At 30.0% G+C, this 20,040-nt stretch overlaps 1 protein-coding gene and 1 pseudogene across 3 annotated transcripts; both read right to left on the reverse strand.

The window, feature by feature from the left end:
- Positions 1 to 10,384: 10,384 nt before the first annotated feature.
- LOC129288173 (uncharacterized) lies at positions 10,385 to 11,415 on the reverse strand. Of its 3 annotated transcripts, none has more exons than XM_054924600.1 (3): positions 11,277 to 11,415; positions 10,632 to 11,192; positions 10,385 to 10,514 (listed from the first exon to the last, which is right to left on the reverse strand). In XM_054924600.1, exons 2-3 carry the CDS (start codon positions 11,158 to 11,160, stop codon positions 10,420 to 10,422), a joined length of 624 nt encoding a protein of 207 aa, XP_054780575.1. In that variant the 5' UTR covers positions 11,161 to 11,192; positions 11,277 to 11,415; the 3' UTR covers positions 10,385 to 10,419. The 3 variants fall into 3 exon arrangements, with proteins under 3 accessions (XP_054780575.1, XP_054780577.1, XP_054780576.1); XM_054924602.1 differs by having other exon boundaries at positions 10,632 to 11,017; positions 11,277 to 11,349; XM_054924601.1 differs by lacking the exon at positions 11,277 to 11,415 and having other exon boundaries at positions 10,632 to 11,224.
- Positions 11,416 to 14,367: 2,952 nt separating this feature from the next.
- The window catches only part of LOC129288251 (chlorophyll synthase, chloroplastic-like), a 6,448-nt pseudogene continuing 775 nt past the window's right edge, over positions 14,368 to 20,040 (reverse strand).

Consider the following 20,040-nt stretch of genomic DNA (forward strand, 5'->3'; position numbering starts at 1 on the left):
CGATTTCAAAAGATCACTTGCTAATGAGTTCAATCCCATGATCGAGGCTAGCATATGCAATTTTTTGCAATTTTTTATATATACACCTTAAACAATCAATATATGTAAACAATTGTTCACTTTTTTTTTCATTTTTTTAAATTCACTAGTTTGTCACAATATAAGTTATTTGTTAATTAATTTATATTTATAAAAATTTTGGTTAAAATTTTTATTTTTTAAAATTTTTCACATCTTTTTAGTCATATTTTTGGATGGAGTAAATATAAATTTAATTTATTCAAACACTCCATTAATTACGTAAGTGAAACATAATAAAGTAACAATGGGTTGCACTCGGCGTTGTCAATTTCAAAAGATTATATCAGCCAAATAATTTTATAATTAATTCTTCAATAATTTATAACTATAACTTTAATTTTTTATAATTGTTAATGTGTGAAGTTATAATTATAAAAAATTAAAATTTTAATTGTAAATTACTCATGAATTAGTTTTAAAAAATTAAAATAATTATAATTAATTCTTCAGTAATTTATAACTATAACTTTAATTTTTTATAATTGTTAAATGTGTGAAGTTATAATTATAAAAAATTAAATTTTAATTGTAAATTACTCATAAATTAGTTTTAAACAATTAACATTAAATTTTGTTAGTAATTTATAATTATTTAACTATTGAATATGTGAAATTATAGTTATAAAAAATTAAAATTAAAATTAAAATTATAAATTGCTAATGAAAAAATTATAAATTAATTATTTGATTGATATAATATATATTTAATAGAGGTATTAATATATTTATAGTTTAATTTTAAATTACACTTAGGTTTCAAGAGACATGACTGTAATTTTTAAATTTTGTAAGACTTATTAGTGAATGAGTTTGCTCCAAGGGACTTATATGTAATTTTTTCTTCTTTTTTTTAGATTTTAATTATTTTCAAAAGTTTAAACAAATATCACAAAAATTTACATAAAGGAGCCTTAATGACAATAGATGTCCTAAAATATTGAATTAATAACAATTAAGTCTTGATAAAATTTTTTAAAAATAAATTATAAATATGGATTTAGATATTTATGAGTAGAAATCCTTGATACAAACTAAAAGTTATAGTTACAATTAAAATGTTATATTTGTAATCAAAATTATTGAATAGATAATTATATGCCAATCAATATTTATAATTCATTTTTAAAAAAATTTATCAAAGATTTATTAACTCTCTTTACTTCCCTATTTTAGAACAGAACTATCATTTTCCGTTTATTTAATAAATAGAAATATATTTTTAATTTTTTCTTTTAACATGGTACATTTGTTTTTTAATTAAGTTACAGAAGAGTTTTAGAATTACAGCTATATGAATTTAAATTTCTTAATATCTCTCCTTTACATTCTTATAAAGTTTCTATATTGATAGCAAGATTTAAATTGATAACCTTATAAGTTATGAGTCAAATTATCATTAATTGCTTTTTGTTTTAAGAATTGGATTGAATGAAGAAAAAAGACAAGTTAGGCAAAAGAAGCCCCTTTTAAAACAAAATATTTTTTTGTCACAAAACTAAGGAGTTAGCTCCCATAACATCAACCCAATAAAAATCATATTTAGGCTAATCCAACTTTGCTTGCTATGGGCCATTGACCCAAAACTCATGCCGTTGCATGGGCTAACCTACTTCTACAAACCAACCTAACCTTGACTTGGCTCAATATGGTATTAGTAGGGTAGAGTAATCTAGAATGTATCGATACTGTATTGATACCATGTCGGATATTAATACTTGCCGATACTTTTTTAATACATATCATTAGAGTATCAAAATATTATTTTGTAATTTTAAAAAAATTAATTTTGATATGCATATGATGCTTTTAAATTGCAAGTTAATACTTTAAAGTTGATACTTCAAAGCTATTTTTAAGAAATTAAATTTTGTTACAATTGTGATATTTTAATTTTTTTATTCCTAATATATTTTTATGATTTGCTTTTAAAGCAAAGATTTGATTTTCCTTAAAAAGGTTTTATATATAATAAAAAATAAAAATTATAATTTTGTAATTACAAAAATGTAAAAATATAATCTTTTGGCAATTAAACCCTAAGTAGCGAACTATTAATAGAGAGCGGGTGGAAGGCAATCAAATATAAATAGAGTAGGGGATAAAAGTCAGGCTTAGAGGCTTAATTAAATAAGATTTTTCAAGGTAACTAGGCTTTCAAGCCCAGCCCTAATAAATCCTGAAAAAATGGGCTTGGGGCCGAGCGGCCTTTCAAGCTTGGTTCTCTATTTTTTTCCTTTCAGACCCAAAAATGCAGTATTTGGAATATTTCAAAAGAAATCTTAAGCTAAGTCTCTCGCCTCTCCTCTCTTGACTGACAACATTGCCTCTCGCCTCTCCTATCTGGACTCTACCTCTTTTCTCTCTTATGATCTACTCTCCTCTCCATTCTTCCCCTCTCAATTCTCTGATTCTAGCTATAGGTGATTCTCGTCGTGGATACTTTCATTGTAAGTTCTTTCATCATCATGATTTGCTCTCCTTCTTGCCTCTCCTCTTTGGACTAATCACAATATCTAATCCTTACTGTGGGTGCTCGCCACTGCTAAGTTTGATTCTCATCATGGTTGCTTGTCTCACTATGGGTGCTCATTAGCCCCTACTCAATAGGGCTAAGCAATGGGTGGGTTGGGCTAGCCTGTCTCAATAGGACAGGTTGGGCTAGCCCGTCCCCATGCTTGACATATTTAAGCTCATTCCAAAATGGGTTGGGCTGGTCTAACCTTTTTTATGAATGTCCAATGGAAGTTGAAAATTAGGAATATAGTGAAAGAATTTAACAAGGCTGCAAGCTATTTTACTCATATTCTATGTAAGCATCAGACTTAGATTTGAAAAAAAAAAAGTTGTTTATAAGCATAATGTGGAAGTTTCTTTATCCAGGATTAACGATAATATTAAATTCAAAACTTTTTTACGACACTAGAAATCATTATAAATGAAAATGAGTCAAAAATCAAAATGATCTAAACTGAGACAAGGCTTTAAATAAATGGGCGATGATCATAAATTTGAGTAAGAAAGGGCAAACTAAACAAGAAACAAGATGAAAGAACCTAGAATTGAGAAGAAGGATGGCAAACCTACAAATTTAGATTTAAAAGACTCTAACAAAGGCAAATAAAAAAAATTATCATGATTATTTTCAAGTTCATATCGGGCTCTTACCACCATTAAATATCGGGACTCTGGACTGAAATGAGATGCGAAGCAACAAGATTAAGATACGAAGAACACATGAGCATATTTAAAGTTTGAGAGATGAGGGAAGCTATTATTGAAGAGGGAAGAGACACGACTACCTAGATCGAGAAGTTGAGAGTGTGTGGCAATGAGAAAAGAAACAACATCAACGATGAAATTGTCCTCAGGTCTATGAATCTGATGTCATTACTCTTAGGCTATTAGCCGCCAAGGGATGATGACGATGAGGGTTGAGGGAGATGCGGAGATAGTGGTTGGAAAAGGTTTTCAATTTAAAGAGAAGAAGTAAGAGCACTAATGCAATGATTGGAGTATCGAAGACTCAAAGAGATAAGGGACAACAATGACGACTAGTGGGGTGAGACAATTAAACGAGAGTATGCAGTGATAAGTCAAAGTCAAATAAGAGTGAGAGTGAGAGTCATTAGAACAAAGGTTTTGGCTTTCATTTTCAGGAGAGGGAGATAGAATGCACCGTTTTAGAGTTTTGTAAATATTTACATACTTACCCATAAATAGGATGGATAGGCTACCAGAAGGGTAACCCGTAGTGCAATATCTAATAGCAAGTTGTAAACTCTCCTTACTTAATCACAATAATCTACAAAAACTAAGGTAATCCTTTTGGCTAAGACAATTACATTACCAAGTTTTTAATTTATAGAAATGGGATCCCAAGTTTTCATAAATCAAATTTACTTAAACATCATTTAATAAACCTCAAATCAAAGTATAATAATGTGTTAGATGTATGGGATACCTCATGGGAGCAAAAAGACTCAAAATCAGTTGAGAAATATCAAGGAATGAAAATAGGGTAATGCATCATAGCATGTGCACATGCGTTGTGGCTGTCCCTCTTTATGCCACAAGCTATGGTGTGTTGCATGCATCAGACAATAGTTTTGCTATCATTTAATAGCAACTTGGTGCAGCTTTTGACGTGCCTCATTTCTTCGTCCAATGTCTAAATGAGGTTATTTAAGTGTCTACAAAAAGTTATTTTTATAAACTAGTTAATGGCACATGTTTTACTTTCAAATTATATCACACAAGGAAGATAGACATCTAAACACATTTTCATAATTTTTTACAATTCAAGAGTGTCCCAAACCTCATACAATTGCCAAAAGCTTTTCCTAACACCCAGATTATACTCAATGAACTTAGGACTATTTACACAATACACCATATATATATATATATATATTGAACAATATCAACTTTTTACTCTTCAACCCCTCACCAAAAACAGAAGGGAAAGATTTTAGCATTGCATTTTTCAATCAATTCTCATAATCATTATTAAATCAACATTCCTATACTTGCACTAGTATTTCGAACATATTAATACTTTAACAACTCATAGATAACAACCTAGGGCTTAAAATACATATCAAAATTATAACAACAATATAGTGTAAGTGTAAACTGAATGCATCTTAATTAGCAATATTTTAACTATTACACAAAAATAAATGAAGACAAGAGGCTTTCTAGTAGGAATCTAAAATTCCTAAGCCTCTGAAACTTTTTTCCTTTCAACACTAGAGCAAGAGCTTATAAAATATTGAAAGAAAGAGGTGAGTTCATCCATTTAATAACCAAGGTATACATACCCTATGCAATTGCATATCAATTGATTAAAACATACAACAAGAAGTTGAATACTCAAAATTATATAAGTATACATAACATAACACAAGCTAAACTTTCACTATTAATCTTATTTTCATATTTTGCAGTTCAAATCACGAGGTACATCACCACAGTACTTATAAACCTATGACAATGACCTAATTCACAACTCGATACACATTACCACAATATAGACAAACCATGTGACTGGCATATTTACTATCATGATTTGCCACAATTTTAACAACTATGTGACATGTTAGATATGCACATATGCATGATCAGTTCCTCCTTATAACCTCCTTATTTTCTTTAATTGAAACTGTAGGCTATATTATCAATCAGGGCTTTATTCGCGTGATTGGACTATCTAAGCTTACCAATTGTGAGGTGTGACTTGGTAAAAAATCACAACTCTCACTCTAGGACCATAGCTTCTCCCACTCTCAAATTTCTAGGGTGCCGTATACCCTAAGCTAATTCCTTCAATAAACAAGTGGAGATAGCTAGATTTTAGTCCCTTGACAAACTATGGAACAATCCCTTGACAAATAATGGGACATGGCTAACCTTCATGCACCGGAAAGTGGCCACAAATACCATATAAATTTTTCACTACTCTCCATAGGCAAACTCCTGTCAAATAATCATGCAATGTTCATACTCACTCATTTCACAATTTAATTTACTTAACATCAACACGTTTGGCTTACAATATTACGCTACCTAAGTGAGCATCAATATCTTTTTCACAAACATTATCCACTTAAATTAATCCTCATATTCACACTACTAAAATCATCACATTACTTCTAATACACATTTCCTATGTCAAAATAATCATATAAACTTAGCAATACCTCAATTCAATACAATTCATAGAGTAAAAATACTTAAAGTTCAATTTGCAATTTTAAAAATTTTAGAATTGAAAAAACTCATATGATTCATAACATATTCTCAATCGTAAATTCAATCACACATGCAAATAATCCATTTTTACATTACAAGTCAATTAATAAACAACTATCCAAGATAGGATTTTTCTCAAATTTTTGAGAGGTTGAAGGTTACTCTTTAATATATACTTTCAAGCTTGCTTTCTAAGTTAAATATGGCATTTGGATGATTAATCTATAATTAATCAAGTCCAAACTCAATTAACATTGCCACAACATATTTTTCAACTCTGATTTTCCATTTTTAAAATATTCAATACTCTTATTTCTCACATTTAGGCTTATTCATTGGGTATATTAATTTTTTTTAGCTCCAATAGCTTTATTAAACTCTCACATTGTCATTAATGGCCTTTCAACCAAATCTAACAACCACAATAAATGACATTTTTGGCCATTAATATACCTATACCCATAAAAAATGTGTAAACCCTTGATTTCTAAGTTTTAAATATTTAAACAATTCTCATTAATTCCATCTGAGTTAATGAATTCAGGCTCATAACCTATATGGACCAAAATCACTTCTATCACAAACCTTAACTCTCCAAACTTAAGAAAATGGTTGAGAAGGAAAGAGAAGAAGTTATGAGACTTACTCTTAGGATTTAAAAGCTTCAAAATATCTCTAATCTTCTTAAAATAGAAGCCCTAGCAGAGCTCAAGCATCTCCTCTTCATTTCTATTTCTTTTCATATGTTTTTCAAGTCTAATTTGTGACTTAATTATGTAGGAAGCGTACTGTGCACTATGATACTTGCACACATATCACGACATGTGATACAAAAAGGTCTCTCTCTCTTTATGGTGGCTCGTGCACTACAAAATGTCATGCACGTGTCGCAGCATGTGGTACAGATTTATTTCTATTTGTCTTTCTTACTTTTTGATGTTCGAGTGCTCAACCTTACTCCAGATTCAATCCTAGGGCTGAAAACACAACCCTAAAATTTCTATTAGCTCTATATAACTATGCATCGCCTTAATCCTTAATCCTCTTTAACCACCCACTAACTTCATTTAACAAATTAGACCTAATTATCTTTCCAATTAATTAAGGATTAAAATTTAGAATGTTACACGCAGTCTATCTTGCCCATTTAGACTAAACATGGGCTAGTTCACAAAAGTAGCCTGCTTATTTTTTTAACTAAACAGGTGAGTAAAAACCCTCATGCTTCATCCAAGTATGGAAGGGTTTGACAGGCTATGAATTGTTTATTCACCTTTACTACTTAGTTTGATTCTCACTGTGAGTGGCTGGGTGCTTATCTCATGATCTTTAATTATTGTTATGGGTGCTTTGTCTTGTTATAGGAGCTTATCTCAACCTGAGTGCTTTGGTATTTGATTATTGGCTTTCACCAGGTTTGATCTTGTCTATTTTTATCCCTTTCCTTCTTGATTCTTGATAACTCTCCCTCTTTGATCTCAAATTCTCAGACTCAGTCTCCCTTTCGATTTGATAATCTCAATGAGTATCAACTTAAGGTACATTTTCTTTTCTATATAATGTTTATGTCCTTTGAATGTCTTAATTTCCAGTCTGTGATTTTTTTTATGCTCTATTGTTAGTATGGTTCAAAAATTATATGGGTTTCAAGTGTGCTAACAATCATGATGTAGATTAATATGCTTTATTGAACAAAGATTGGGATGTGAATGTTCATCATTTTAGGATGCAAATTTGTTTATTAAGAGAGCATTGGATGTAACACCTGCCTTCATATTTTTCCTCCAGAAGCTATTCTTAAAGAATCTCATAGACCTCTTTAGATGGGTTTATTGCTTTTAGTTCTGTTTGTCTTATTTTCTTATTTTATTAAAAGAAAAGATGATGAGAATCACTTGTCTAATTTATTTTGAAGTTAAATTTTTTAATTAATTTGCAAGTTGTTATTTTATTTTAGATGTTTTTTTTCCCTAAAACAAGCTTATAGGCACAATTTAAACTTTTTGAATAATGGCCAGACTTCAAGAATAAAGTGCTTTTAGAAAAACTAGGCTATAGGCCTAGGCCCTCCCATTTCCTACCTCTAGGTATAACTAAAATAAAAGTATAATTACTTATTATGTTATGCTTAAAAGTATAATTACTTATTATGTTTTGCTTAATATTACTATAAAGGACTATATATATACACATGTTAGTTTGGATATTTTCTAAATTATAATTATATTTTAAACTTTTTTGTGAGTTTTTATAAATATATATGCATGCATCAAAAATGTATCATATCCTATGTTTTATTCTGAATCGGATATGATACACGTATCAATACCTGTGCATCATATGTAAGGTTAAATCACATTTATTCTTTCCTTCATGTTTATACCCAATCATATTTTATCTCCTAATACTTACATTTTTAACATTTTTGTAAATTAAATTTCTTATTCATTAGGCAAGGTACATAAACCTTTATTTATTATGGGTCCCACATTCACATTTTTCACCATATATATCTTTTAATGAAAATTAATTATTTAATTCATTTAATTTTAGTTTTTGTTACAATTCAGTCAATGGATTTTGATTAAGCACAACTCACTTTTGACTCGATTGAAACTTAGTCAATGAGCTTTGATTCTATATAACTTGTTTATTATAATTATAGTTATTTAAAATGTTGGTCCTTATAATTTGAAAAATAAAATTGTAATGACTAAAATTATTTCTTGAAACTAAGAAATTAAAGTTTTAAATGATTTAAACTATTGGAGTTGAATTATAGGGAATTAAATTTCAAGGTCTAAAAGTTTTAATTGAGGCAAAATTATAGAAAATGAGTTTCACACGGTCAAAATTTATGTATTGAGTTACAATTAAGTAAAACTTGCATAAACCTTCGAGTGAAAATTAGAATAAAAACCTACATAAACCAAATAATGTTTTTATTTTAAAAAGAACTATTTATAATTTTTTAAAATTAAAAATACTATTAAAATAACTATTCATCTGCAATTATTTTACATATAATTTAATGTATATATTGATATTTATGATGGAAATTGATATTTATTGATTGACATTGATGGTATATTCCCAACTATTTTTAAGATTAACCTTATCTGATTAACACGCACGCACATAGTACAGATTTGTGAACTTTTCGTAAATTACAACTAAGTTAAAATATTAAAACCAGTTGAAAGAATTCAAAGAAAACAAATTAAATTAAAATATATTCAAATGCTCGTGCCCAGTCCTATTTTTCTTCCCAAATCTTTAGAAGGAATCTTCCCGAGAAGGAAAAAAAAATCCATGAAACAATTCAAAAGATGAAAATAATATGTAAGAGAAAATTTTTTAAAAATAAAATAGAAATACCTACAAAATATAATATCACTATTCAATCATGGTGTGATGACCATTAAAATGAACAGATTGGCGGAAAAGACCCCCAAAATTCTAGAAGAAAGAAAGGAGATCGTAAAATAAAAGAAAAAAAGGAATTTAAATTTAAAACAAATAAACAAAAGCAACTTGATTATAGTGTGAGTTACCACAAATATTACTGGACATGTAATATGAAACATATAGTAATTCAAATAAAAAAATCAACTCCTGAAACTTAATCTATAAATATGAAATTTGAATCAAGGTAAATTTGATCCACGACCTAATTAAAGCTTGAGTGACCATCAAGATCTCATATATCCCATATATAATCTCTAAAGAGTTCACATTATTATTACAATGGTAATTCACATATAAATATACGTGCGTGCATTGATGCAACCCAGTTTCTGCTTCCTTAAACCTCAAACTTGTGTTTTCCATTCCCTAATCAATATCAACAATTTGCTCTTGAAAACTCCAAACTCCATGAATCATATCAATAGAGTTAATTAGAAGAAATGCTTCTGAAGTCACTAAAACATATACACACACAAATTAACACCTTGCCTTCATTTAAAATTTGAAGAACTTTCTTCAAGCTTATCAGTTTAAATTTTTTTATATATAAATCATAGTCATAATTCAATCTCACAAATCATATTAATATTAATTTAAACCTTGTATTCAATGTATTTAAAATTTAATTCAATATTAAATATATTTTTTTAAAAAAATAAACTTAGAAATCAACAATCTCAAATAAGAACAATTAAATTTAAGATTTTTTTTGCCATGAATTGAAATAACAAAGGAAACCATTAAAACTTTGTATAATTGCAATTACGCCCACCTACACATGCATGTTACTCTTTCTAGTCCTATTGATGAAATAAAAAAAATTAAAAAAATTAGTTCCATTTATAAGTCATATTATTAAATTTTAATCTTAATTTTTTCTTTTATCCCATTAAATGTTAATGAGAGAAGATATGTTATTAAGATTATATATATTTAATAGGGATAAAATTAAAAATTTATTTAATTTTTAGACAAAGTTAATGATCCATTTTAAAATGTCAAATATTGATTCCAGTGAGACATATTACAAGTCAGTTAGTAACTTATAAATAGTATTGAAAGAGAAAGTAGCTTGTAAGAATTAATTTACTTGACGATGAAAGTTAGAGAGTAAAGTAACTATGAAGAACTTTCAAAATCTATATCTTTGATCCCCAAGCTACTCTGGTAGTCGAAGCCCTGCCGATTAGTTCTCCAAACCTCGTTAACAATGCCTATCAGGAAAATTAAAGCCAACAGAAACAAAGAAAAACAATATCCATGATAAGCAAAAGTAAATAACATGAAGAGTACTAGAGTATGAACATAGTTGGATGAATTAATTAGTGTACCAAGTTTCTCATGCAAGCATTTTATCGTCTGGTTGAGGTCTCTTTGCCAACACTTTGTAATATATGTCTCATAAACTTGCTTCAATTGCGGGGTCATGAGAGGCCGCTTCACAAATGTGGTCATGCTTGGAACGTCTTCCACTCTAACCATCTTTAACTTGGGGAATTCACCAAAATCAACTTCTTCTTCGCAGAAACTTGTGAGTCTTGGAAGCTGTTTCAGTACGAGGCTCTCCAACTTCTGCAGCACTAATGCTTTTTCACTGTTTCCAGCTCCTACATCATCACCTTGAAGAACATGAACCATTTTTTCACAATCACATAGTTTTAGCAGTTTCAGACAGGAGAGGTGCCCAGCCACTGAAACTGTGAACAATTTTGGCATGCTGCTGCAACGCACGATTATAAGTGATGTCAGATTTTCAAACACTGGCGGCTTCCTCAGTTGCGTGTTGGCAAGATCACTCAACACCAGTTCCTTCGATTGAGGAGCTATTTTCAGTTTACCATCAGATGAAGAACCCTCCATTAATTATGTCAAAATAACACCATTTCTAAATTCTGCAGTAGATAATAGAAATAATAATCTCAAAGTTAATCAATAATAGAACAAGTCGCAGGAAAATAAAAAATGATTACACTTACCTTAGCGATTGTCGGAAATGTTACTGGGAAGTGATGGAAATTCAAATGACTCTAGGAAGAAGCTTGAAAGCGGTGTGGTAGATTTCAAAGAACCATGATTAGATTCCAAAACAGAGAAAATTAATTATCTCGCTTGTCCGGTTTTTTTTTCCCTTTTTACATTGATTATTTCCCCTGGAATTGAGCCAATCACCCTTTTTTTTTTAACATGGAAATTGTGTCACAAATTTCACATGAATTTTCTTTTAAGATGTTACATATTTGTTTTTTTGGAGTTAGAAAAGATTGACACTTGACAGCTTACATAATTTAATTTCTGACAAATAAGCTATATATTATTATCATCACAAATACCTTTTAAATAACTGTTGTTTAAAAATACTTTTAACTTAATTTAAACTTAAAAATTCAATTTATTCTGATTAGATAAAAAAATTAGATTAAAAAAAAGGGAGTGGCGGAATGTGTAGAACAAGAATTGAATAGCTTTTTTGTATCAAAAAGAACGAAATAGCTTTTTCCTGAGATGCTTAGCTTAGCGTGTGGACATTTCAAAGAACAGATCCCTAAAGTTGGCTTTGCAATAAAATTTATGAAGAAGTGAGAAAATAGTATATGTTAGTGATCATTGGTATTTCAAAAAAAGAAAATAAAAAACAAAGCATGTAAGACGCTTTACTCAACTTTGGGGGTAAGATATATAATATAGGCGATATTTTACGAAGACAGGGCAACAAAATAACCCAATTCTTTTTTTAAAAAAATCATCTTTTTTCTCTAACAATAGAAACAAATTCAATCAAATGCGACCTTAATATTTATTTTTAAAATTAATATACATCATTTATCTGTATATCTAATGTAAAATTTCTAATTTTGTTAAACTAGTGGGCGCCATACACGTGACTTTTCCAATACTTATGTTAAAAAGACAGCTTTGATATTTAGAAAATAGCATAGGATTGCGATTGCGATTGCGATGAATAATAAATTAACATTTGAATGGATTAATAAATATCATATTATTATAAACAATCAAAATACATCTAAAATTTTGTATTATCAACTTATATGACAATTAAATGAGAATTAAAGGCATAATTTACTCCTAAACTTTTGTTAAGAGTGTTGGGTGCCTGTAGTGAAGGGTAGAACAATATTCTGCATAAATAATTTTTTTAAAAAATAATATTGCTCCTTCGTCAAGCATTCATTAATTTTACTGTTAATTAATCCAAAAAATTACAGAAATATGTCTTACTCATATAAAAGACACAATATTATTTTAACTAGTCATTTTGAGCGATGACTACTCGATGATTATCAAATCATCTTTGCAAGCAACACAGATAAATAATTAAAAATATTAATTTTTAAATAATATCTTACTAAAATATTAATACTTTAATATTTGATAATTTAAGTAGTATTATTATTTATAAATATTCACACACAATTTACAAGTTAACTTTTTAGATATACAAATTTGAAGAAGGTTATATTAATTTTGGAAGAAGGCTTACAATTTTATCATATTATTTTAATTTATAAATCACCTATAATTTTTAAAAAAATTAGTTGAGGTGTTAATATTGAAAAGAGAAGTTATAAATTTTGAATGAATATTTATAAATAATAATATTTAAATTACTAAATATTTAAATATTTTAGCAAAATTTTATTAAAATGAATATATTATTTTTTAATTACTTATTGATATTTCCAATATTAACGACTTGGTAATCACCGGTATTCGGTCAAAATGGTTGGTTGAAATATTTTTATATTTTATATGAATAAGAAATAATGGTCATTTTATAATTAACATAAAGAAAAAATTAATCATTTAATTCCTGTAGTTTTGACCCAATTATAACTCAATTTCTAAACTTTAACTAGCTATAATTAAATCCTAAAAGTTGACTCAATTGTAAATCAGTCCCTGAATTTTGTCTCTTGCAATTTAGTCCCTAAAATTTCAACTTCTTAAATATTAATTTTTATATTTTAAAAAATATAATTATAAAGATTAAAAATATTTTAAAATTTATTACTAATATCTTAAATTACTAAAACCTTTTAATATTTATAAATATTAATAGTTTAAAATATTTTTAGTGTTTATAATTTTATTTTTTAAAATATAGAGACCAATATTTAAGAGGTTGAAACTTTAGGGACTAAATTGCAAGAAGTAAAGTTTAGGAACTGATTTACAATCAAGTCAAAACTTTAAAAACTGAGTTATAATGAGTCAAAATTTAAAAATTGAGTTACAATTAAGTCAAAATTATAAGGACTAAATGATTAATTTTTCCTAACATAAATTTTAAAGACTGTATAAGTATACATTTGAAAAAAAAAACAAATATGATTCAAAACAGAATTTAAAGAAAACCTTATATCAATACGAAAAAAAAACAAGGTTTTCTTTCATAGTCATAAGATGATGGATTTAATTTTTTGTGAATTAATTATAAAAAAACCATTATATTAAGATATATCTTTTTGCTTACAGTCCTTTTGAAATGCAATTTTGTAATTAGCTGGCTATGTATAAATCAATATATTCTTAATATTTAAAAAATTACCTCGAATAAAGTATGAGCCTGAGACTTGAAATTCCTTACACAAGATGGTGAATTCGAGACTTGGTAACCTCTATGTTTAGATTGAAAGTATTTATCTTTCCTCTGAAAACTCTAAACAAGGAATCCTTTGTATACCAATGCAATCCAAGTCTAAACTCTAAGCTTTTGACAAGTTTTGATTTGTTTGTTTTAATTCTTTAAGATTTTAAAAATATTTAAAATCTAAAAAAATCAAATAAGTGATTATTTGAAGAAGCTATCATGATTTAAAATTTATAATTGATTTTAACATGTAATAAGAAATGTTGAATTTAATTAAAAAAATTATAATCTTGAGTTCGTAGTTAATTTTGACATATAATATGAGAATTTGGATTTTTAATCACTATCCAACATACTCTACCAATCCTAAGACTTGAAATTTCGTTGGACAATAAGTTGGCAGTTATTGCCAAGCACGGTGTGGCCGCCTGTGCCCCAAAAAATACACACGCATGGACTGATAGACATGAGTTACAAATCACATTATGGAAAGATCCATACATACGTTACCAGTGGCAACAGACAGCATTGGTATACAAAGGATTTCTTGTTTAGAGTTTTCAGAGAAAGGGCAAACATTCTCGATCTAAATCCCTAGGAACCAAAATTTCCGAGAGTAGGGTGGACTTGGAAGGAAATGCAAGTAAAAGCACCAGGAAAGAGCCGGGACCCTCTATGCATGAGAGAGCAAGCCTTGATCTCACTTAATTCTGGCTGTATTATGGTATTATATTTTGCCAAATTCTTTATTACCAGTGCGTTGGCTTTGTTTCACTTCGCCTTCATATTTATTTTCTCCATTCGTGCTTTTCAGGATATCTTTCTTGCACATTCAAGTCAATGAAGACTAGTGGCTAGTTGCTAGAGCAGTAACAAGGAGACCGAGGACAAGGAATGGCTGTGCGCTGGCCTGAAAGTGAAATAGAAACTACTCCAATTATGCGTGCTAAAAATACAGAGCAAGGGAAAATGGAAGAAATGAACATGAAACCAGGGTATAAAATGAATTACACATAATACTTACTTTTCATATAAAAAAATGTCAGCAGGGAAGTATTATATACAATATACACGAATATATATGTATGCACACACATTGTCCCAAAAAAGAGGAAAGTTGAAAAGGAAGAATGAAGGTCAATAAAACCAAAATTAAGATTTCATGATTTCTCATTTGCCGTTATTCAACCAAAAAATGAAGGGTTGGTCAATTTGAAGATGACTAACAATGACTTAATTTTTCACAATTCATTTCACCTCCAATAAATCTAGTCCGTCACGTCCAACCAGTGTCGATTTGCAAATGCCACTGTCGTCTAGGGACAGGCCTACGATCAAGCGTTAGATCAAGACCGAGCCACCACCATTGATCAAGACCACATAGTCCACTTTGACAAGGATCAAACCACCAATGTCAATCAGGATCGAACTACCACTGCCAATCGGGATTAAACCATTGACATTGTCTAGGTTTAGATAGCTAGCATTGACTGAAACCAAGCCACTACCTTAGATTGGGACTGGACCACCGACTTTGACCTAGACTAGACCATCAACGTCGTCCAAGTTGCCTTTAAATTCAGACATAGAATTTGAAATATGGAATTTTACTTAAGATTTAAACAAAGAATTTTAATATTATAATTTGAATTTTTTATATCATCCAAACAAAGAATTTAAAATTTATAAATTTTAAATGTGAGATTTTAAATCCAAATTCTCAACCCAAATCCATCCATTCAAACACAACCTTGAGGTGATTTGGACATGCATAAAGAAGGTTGTTAGAGGCACCAATGAAGAAAGTTGATCAGATGGTCTCAAGTCCAGTCAGAAGAGATAGAAGAAGATCAAGATGATCACTTACGGAAGTTATTGAGCATGACTTTTTAATAAACAGTTTATCTAAAGAGTTGATTGTTGATAGAGCATAATGACATAATGCAATCCATAAAACCAACCTTACTTAATGAGATAAGACTTGTTATTGTTTATTAAAACAACACTAGATATCATCCCGGGAACTACAAACTTAGTTCTTAGAAGTTCAATAGTGGAAATGTACCTGGTATTTAACATCATACTTCACCGGGTCTTTAAGGAAGTACTGAAACTGCAAGGCATAAGAACCAGTAAGATGCCAACATAAAGTTAGCTGGACAACACAACTTGAGCGCGCAATATTCAGCAATTTTACATTATCACAAAATTTTCTTTTCTCAATCTATAATAGATATTTAACAATAGTAATGAAGCAAGAAAAATTCCCTTAAAAAAACCCTTTTAAGGGAATTTTTCATATATTTCATTGCAAATATCTTATAAACAAGCAAGTTACCGAGAAGGCAAGTGCATAGCAAACTGAATTCACATAAGCCAAACACCACACCTATTGGGAGTAAAAGAATATTCACTTTGGTTGTGCTTTACCTGAAAAATGACTTGCGGAACTATCAGGGCGAGTAAAGCCAATGCATAGTATGGTTTACCTGCTCCAAGAAGATATCCTGCAAACATAAATTCCAATAAACTCCTTGCATGAAAATCAAATCATATTTTATATTCTGGTTCAATGGTCTTGATCAACTTAAAAATGACTGCTTTACCAGAACCTAAAGCAGTATATCATATTTGCCAAGAGAGGAAAAAAAGGGGGGGGAGAAAATCAGTACATTATCTCAAAAGCAAATTTTTCCATAAAAATGTTAGCTCCATACTCAAGCCAAGACAACAGCAGCAGGGGTGCATTTAGGTGTCCTCTTGTCACCATTTTAAGAAAACGCTCCAATATTGTGATCAAATTGTAGCAGAGTACGAACCATTTGAGTCCAAGTTAGACATTATATAGTATGAAAATTCCCAAGGCCAAGGGAAGGGGGGGAATCTAAACCTAGAAGGATAGTTATGATGGGTAATACAATAACAACCTTAATGAATCAAGCTTCAAATTTCATCTTACACTAACTAGTGCATGGCATAAATGAATAGTATAGTCATTTTGAAGAAAATATTAGAGAACAAACCATAAAAGTATATGTCGTGGATTAAAAAGTACCAGCAACAGATAACTGTGTAATGTCAATGGCACCAACACAGATCCATTTAGCAGTTTCAGTACCAAATGCAACTGGAAGTGACTGCCAGGTGAAAAAAAAAAAACGTCACATTAAAAACAGGCAGCAGCAGTTACTTCAGTTAATATGCAAGATCAGAAATTTTAGAACCATGACAAGTAGAAATTACAAAAATCAAAGGATGGGACAATAGGACAACCTGAAGTCCTAGAGCTCTATCCCCTTCAACGCTTTTGAAGTCATTGACAATGGCAATCCCCAACTGACATGCATAAGGTAACAATGTTACATACCTTTTCCAGGGAAAAACTTGACATGAGATACATACCAAACATAACAAGATACTGAATTTTGCATACTACATACTCCCGCTATGCTGTATAGGAGTGTGAGAACAATGATATCAGGTGTAAGAGTTCCAAACAAGCCTGACCAGCCCACCTAAACCAGGAAATTGGTTGCAAAACTTAAGATAAATGGCACAAGTCCAGAAAATAAACTTTAGAAGTAAATCAAACAAAAAGATCAGATTCCTAATTATTTTGGGTCAATAAAGTGTCCCAGTTTTACCTAGCTCATTTCTTACAATAAATACAAGCAAGAATAATAACTTTTTATTTTTCTAAGAAAAATATTTAAATATTGATATATGAACCCCCTCTATAGTTGTATGCACCTTATGAATAGTAGTCAACTATCTCATATAAGAAGCAATTCTTTTTACTCAGAAAATGGATGAAAATCAAAGGGATGAGACGTAAGTCAATCTAGAAATGCATGTTGAAAACCGGGAGAAAGCTTAAAATATATTACTGCTAAAGAATATAGTACCATGGTAAACTGATATAACTTGCTCCAAGAGCAAAGTTTCCAATCCATCCATTTTGCTTAAGCTGCAGAGAAAACAAAAATTCAGTCAAATGTCAGAAAAAGGAATTTCCTGCAGCAGTGGGAAGCAGGATGGTTTACATCAAGAAACAAATAAACTTAGAAAGCAAATATATTTTTAAAAAATAATGAAAAATTTTGAAATATAAAAATGGTGTACCTTCAAAGAGGAGCAGAATATATATATGATAGCAATGATCCACCAAGAGCAAGGTAAAAAACTACAGGGAAATCATGCCCTGCCTATAAGAACAAGCATCAGAAAATCAAACTTCGGCCTAATTTATACTTTACAGGAAAATGAAGCTAGAGTTTAGAGCACAAACCCATATGTCCAACAAGCCAGCCAAGCTAAGGCCTCCTAGCAACAGCACCCATATTTGTGTGATAACCTGAAGAATTTTAGGCAATGAAAAATTGAAAAACTGAAAACTGCAATAGGAAAGCATGCATGAATCCCAGTCAGAGAAACAACATACCTCATTCTCAGATATTGCCCCTGAAGGAATTGGTCGATAAGGTTCATTAATTGCATCAATTTCTCGGTCATACCAATCATTCAGAGTCTAACAAATTAGAAAAGCAGAAAAATAAACTCATTTCAGTCTGGCACTCATCCAACATGCATCAGCAAAACTTGTCCAGAATAGCACCTGTGTATATCCAGTAAGGAATGGTCCAGACATCATCATGCACACAATTGATTTCACAACATCCTCAAAATTCCAGTGGAAATTTCCTGTCACGTGAAAGATTGCTTTAGAATACTGACTTCTTGAAGAAGTTATGTAGATGCACAATGCATCTATGAAGTTAGAGATGATACTATTATTTAAATATATACAATGCGTTAATAATCCAAAAAAATTAAACACAGTTGAAATAATAAAATAAACAATATTTTGTCCTCATTATTCTGCATTAAAAAGCCTATGATCTTAAAGGGATTGTCCGTGTTAGGGACAACTATTCCTTCAGATAGGTCTAAAAGCTTATGCTTTTTGAAGAAATAATTCTTAAAGATTGTATAAAAGCCTCTTTGACCATGCAATCAAAGATTTGATCATTACCATCTCCACTATTCTAATCAAATTCAACATTTCAGTACAAGGTTTGAGCAGGCAGCATTGTACTTTGTCCATGTTTCAAGCACTCCTTAACTACATGTTTAGCATACGGAAAAGTATTTCTTAGAAAGGAAATGATAAAAAATATCTAGAAAAAATATGGGATAGCTGCATACTACTTTTCCTTTCTAGAAAATACGTTTCTACCTACCAAGCATTGCATAAGCCTCCACAAACCTAACTGGAACATTTCCATGACATAGTTTATCTATCATGCATAGAAAAAATTGTTGAATATACTAGTTATGCTAAAGTTAACACTTTTGCAGAAGGGAGATTGGCAATCAAATGTTACTTAAGAAAACCGGTGTTCCTCCAAGTAAGCATGTGATATGATAATAAAATAAAAATTAAAGAAGTGATTTGGGTTTTAGTTGGTTAGAGGTGTTAGATGGTTACCGTTATCTCCTCAGTCTAGATAAGAAGGGAGTTTTGTGAGTCAGTTTATGGATGGTTAATGACAGAATCGTTTTCTGTTGCTCTACTCCTCTATTTCTCTTCTCTTCTCTCTCAGTCCTTCTGTGTTCTATCATTCTCTCACGTCTCTCTCAAATTTTCTCTTCTATTCGTTATAACAGCATGGCACATAAATTAACACTTGGCCATAACTAACTGATGTAAGACCTTTTTTATTTAATAAAAATGTAAGACCCATTATTCATGACTTCCAACTCGGACAATTCATTTCCTGTAGCTAATTCAAAATACAAAGATGCTGAATATCAATTACCTTTTGTTCTGGCCGAAAAAAGTATTGTTTTGTTGCTTTCACATGATATACTAGTAAAAAAAATTCCTTTCCTTGAGAAGATTACTTTTATAGAAAAGGCAAATTTATTCTAGAGAGAACAACAAAAGGAATGAGGATAAGATGCCCTCTTAAATAAAAAGAACAAAAATAAGCTAAGAAAACAAAACCAAGAGGACAAGCATGAAGCTAAGCTGCCCTCTGCATTTTGACAGAGACACAGAGTTCCCTTGGATGTATTGTGATGCCTAAGGGTGATGAAGTCAATTAAAGAAAAACCAAAAGAAGGTGACC

The sequence above is a fragment of the Prosopis cineraria genome, unplaced genomic scaffold (genome assembly GCF_029017545.1).
Source record: "Prosopis cineraria cultivar Desert tree isolate PC_DT_omini unplaced genomic scaffold, ASM2901754v1 PC12, whole genome shotgun sequence".
In the NCBI taxonomy this organism is placed as follows: Eukaryota; Viridiplantae; Streptophyta; class Magnoliopsida; order Fabales; family Fabaceae; genus Prosopis; species Prosopis cineraria.

Excerpts from the sequence above, each read along its gene's own strand:
- LOC129288173 (XM_054924600.1), bottom strand. The coding sequence starts at position 11,160 with ATGGAGGGTTCTTCATCTGATGGTAAACTGAAAATAGCTCCTCAATCG. Across the intron at positions 10,515-10,631 it reads ATGCTTGCATGAGAAACTTG|GCATTGTTAACGAGGTTTGG; the intron begins GTACACTAATTA and ends TTTTCCTGATAG.